This window comes from Gavialis gangeticus, unplaced genomic scaffold (assembly GCF_001723915.1).
Source record: "Gavialis gangeticus isolate Ggan-Ray unplaced genomic scaffold, GavGan_comp1, whole genome shotgun sequence".
NCBI lineage: Eukaryota > Metazoa > Chordata > Crocodylia > Gavialidae > Gavialis > Gavialis gangeticus.
Genome location: NW_017729025.1, coordinates 141,845,354 through 141,849,556, shown reverse-complemented (window position 1 = coordinate 141,849,556; position 4,203 = coordinate 141,845,354). Strand labels below are relative to the sequence as shown.

Sequence of the window (4,203 nt, the reverse complement as noted above, 5' to 3'; positions counted from 1 at the left end):
GTCTGCCTTGCAACAGAATTGTAAAACTGCATAAGGATGTCCTGACTGGCTGACCTGGAATGCTCAGGGTTCGCCTGTGTCTTCCTGCAGCAATATGTGGGATTGTAAAGGAGGTGTATTCTGCTCCCTGCTTGGCTGGGAGCAGTGGAGTTCAGCAAGCTGTTGCTGTCTTCCCATGAGAGTCAGGGGAGGGGGTGACAAAGGATCCTGGGATGCTGGAAGACTGTGCTGTGGCTTCTCTCAAAAGGGTAAGTTGTACAGACATTCACTCTCCCTGGAGTGATTTAACCCTGGTTGTTCCCATGTTATTTTTCCCCCCATATGGGCCATTTTTGCTCTGTGAGAAAAATCCTGAATGTCTGTACACTCATTGTTTCCCCCTGGGAAAGCAGTGACTTTTCCAGGAGAAACTGAATACGTGTACAACCGCCACCCTTAAATACAAGAGGTGAACAGATAGCTATTAAGATAAAAAATATACAAGCTGTGGAGTTAACTCTTCAGTGTCAGATGAAATTCTGCTTTGACACTTTCATTTATTTTTTCACAATTAGAGATTTAACATCCACAGTATTTGTAAAAATATCCCAAGTTATCCCAGCCATAACATTAATGTCATCCTGTGTTAGACATCTCTTTTCTACAGAGTAGCAAGCTCCTTGCTCATCTGGCATGGCTTTCAATATATCCTACCCCCACATGAGTGAAGCTGCTATGGTGAGAGTGAAGAGGTCCTTGAACTAGTGCCTAGGAAACCAAAGTACATACTACACAGTGGTGGGTTTATTGTCTCTGTCAGCTGAGCGCTTCTTTTTGAAGCCTAGTTCTCAAGGTCATAGCCTCTTGAAGATCCTCTACAACTGAGTTAAATTAGCATTGCATGCTAGCCATGTGGATATGGGAAGACACTATGTGTCACGCGTCTTTTCCCAGGAGCTGAGAAAGGGCAGTCCCAGGCCTCTCCCTAGGACTCACGAGTAAGTTACATGACAACTGCATGACTCCTCCTAGTGACTTAAAACCCTTTCACAACACCAGTTACTTACAGTGGGCCCGCAGAGGTATATAGTAGTCTGGCCAAATGGTGCAGTGGAGCAGAGCTAATATGGGGTCTGTAGTTACCTCCATCTGTCAATAACAGTGCATCATTGCATAGACCAATGATTTCTCAATCTTTTTTAGACTCAAGGCACCCCTCAGAAATTGCCAGCTCTTAGCTTTCACTCGTTTTTTGGCTACAGAAAAATACTAGGTCAATTCTTCTGTGTAGAAACTCAAAGATCACAACAATGATTTTAACAGTGTGAATTCTTGTTCGAAATCTCTGGGTTTATCTTGTGAATCATGCTTGTATACCTAACAGTGCTAACATTTTTATAGTACCCTGTGGACCCTTGAAAATATGTCATGGCACCCTGGTTGAGAATCATGGGTTCTGAGCCAAATCAGAAGAGCAAGGGAACTCAGAAAACCAACTGATAGTTTCATACATGGTTTTTAACATTATTCAGATTTTGGCTGTATGATCACCAAAAACTTTATGTGGAATTGGGTGACTGTCACACTGTGCTGTGTTTTGAGAATATGCTCCTTGTGTGAGGTTACCATTACATACTTGCTACAATATTCATCACCATTTATTTCCCTCGTTTTACTATTTTAATTAAGTATGTAAGAAAACCAAATGCAACTACGTATGCGGTCACAAGTACAGTGTAAAAATGTAGTTCAAAAGTAATCTCAATACAAAATTAGTCCAAAATTCAGAAAAAAGAGTAATTTTGTTCCCATTGAAATCAATGTGCATGACATAAAGTGGAGTTAACCCAATTCTCAGTGCTTCTTGAAAATCCAACCCAAAAGTCCACTACATGTATGGAGAAAAGAGCAAATGTCCAAGTAAAAAAGAATCTGTACCTTTAACATAATAAATAACATCCAGTGAAAAGTCCATGTAAAACTTACCAACAATATTAGTACCAGTAGCCACAGTCCATATATCTGTAACTCAATATAAACAGGATCAAATACATAAATCCTGAAGACAAAAATATAAGTTTGCTCCTTCCTCAATTAATCTGATGAAAATCAATGAGCCAATAGGACAATGAATCTAATTTCCTCTGTTTAGTTGTTAAAGTAAACATCTGCTCCGGATCATAGAAATGATCAAAGCTTTCTGCCATGGTGGCTTTTCAGTAATGAAATTATGTTTTTTAATAAGTGGGAAAAAATACCTTACCATCAGGAAAACATGTTGCCAAGTAAAATTAAGTTTTGATTATACTCAGTTTCTGCGGAAGTTTCTGATACATATACCCTCAACTTAGTCAACTACCCTGGGTTGGGTCTGTCAATCTCTGTACAGTGCAACTTAAACTGGCTGTGCCCCTGTACACTAAATAAACTGAAACACAGGTTCAGCTAATATTACCATATTTCAGATTAACTTCAAAAGGATAACTCCTGCTTTATTATTGGCTGTCTGAAAAGCCACAGCATAATTTTGATTTACTGATAATCTTCTTTTTGTTGTCAGTATTGATCCAACTGATTTTGCTGATAGCAGCATCAGCGTTAATATGTATAATTTCCATTAAGTCCTTTAGAAGCCAGGCTGCAGCAGTGTGGTACATAGCTATTTTTTTTTCCATTTCCCCCCCACCCCCCATCCGTGCATAGGATGATCCATTTTCTGCTTTGGATATCCATTTAAGTGACCATCTTATGCAAGAAGGAATCCTGAAGATGCTAAGAGAAGACAAGAGGACAATTATCCTTGTCACTCACAAACTACAGTACCTACCCCATGCTGACTGGGTAAGAAAGTTGTCATCTTTTCACTTCTGTTGTTATAGCAGGGCTCTTACTGCATTTAAGCATTTGGTTGTCTTAATATGAGTTTCCAATTTCAGACATATTTAAATAATTTATGCTGGCTACCTTGGGAGGCTAGGTGCTCAGCACTTTATGAAAATCAGTTCCCTTTTCAGTTGTCTTCATCACCTAAAACCACTAGTCACTTTTAAAAAAAGTTTTTACAGCCTTGAAATGATTCAGTTATCAGAAAATGTCTTTGACATTATTGTGCAATTATTTTGCAGAAGGAAAACTACAAGAAAACTGAGGTGAAGGGGCAAATGTAAGGAAAAGAAAATAGACACTTCAGGTGCAGACAAAAGTAACAACTCAATCTGGCCACAGAAAGTGGTCTATAGCTTGTGACCCAACACAAGTGCACAGCTGCAGACTTATTCAAAAATGGCCAAGTGGGTGAAATTCTGAATCCACATTGCAAAAGGAGCCGGATGAAGACATTTCAAAACAGAGCATCTTCTGTAACTGCTGTCTGCCTGCCTGCCAGCCTGTCACTGTTTTCAGAATGGGAGGGGGAAAAGGGAGTGGAGGGAGTTCAGTCTGGGGGAGTTACAGCTGCTACTGGAAGGTGGGGTAGGTGTGGTGGGGCCCCTGAGGTGTTGGGGGGAGGCTCCAATTCACCCACCCCACACTTCAGCACTGGCTGGGGAACCCTTAGAATGAGCTCCCTCTGCTGCCTTCCCCCCTCCCATTCTGAAAACTTTGCAGCCTTGCAGGGAGGCAGGGCTGTTGCTGGGGAAACTGGCTGCAGGCCGGCAGCCAGCAGTTAGATTACTTTTCCCCCTGGAACCAACAGTGAACTTCTGTTTGGTCCAGGGATTGTTGTAACTCAGAACACTTCCTGCAAAGTGTTCCCAGTTACAGTGGGGAGTTGCACTTCTGTCTGCACCTGAATTCCTGGGTTACTTTAATACTAAATGACACTTCACAATAGGCACTTTACTTTTCAATATTCTAATATAATAAAAGGCTTTGTCTGTCTGTGCATAAGGCTTTTGCCCAACTGCACATACGCCAATTGGTTGTGCAGCAGGGTGGCCAGGGGTAGGACCAGCTGCTTTAAAACAGGAGCCCCTCCCCTGTACCACCTCCTCCTGCAGCCACCAGTGTGGCAGCTCCCTCTGCCCCACCTCCGCATGTGGCAAAAAAAAATAAATTGCCATGAGCACTTCACAAGCAGCAGGGCCAGGGTTGGACCCGAATGGGGGGGAAAGTGGTGGGGAACAGGGTCGGACCCAAGGCGGGGTTGGACCCAAAGTAGGGGGAGGAGGAGTGGGTTCGGACCCAAACTGAGGGGGGTCGGACCTGAACAGGGGGGAGGGGGAG

General features: G+C 42.6%; 1 protein-coding gene across 3 annotated transcripts in view; it reads left to right on the top strand.

Moving 5' to 3' along the window:
* Nucleotides 1-4,203, top strand: part of ABCC8 (ATP binding cassette subfamily C member 8) — a 194,658-nt gene that overhangs the window by 144,460 nt on the left and 45,995 nt on the right. For all 3 annotated transcript variants that reach the window (XM_019519667.1, XM_019519666.1, XM_019519665.1), the window contains one exon: nt 2,683-2,820. In XM_019519667.1, the coding sequence (XP_019375212.1) occupies nt 2,683-2,820 (138 nt within the window). The remainder of the gene's footprint in view (nt 1-2,682; nt 2,821-4,203) is intronic.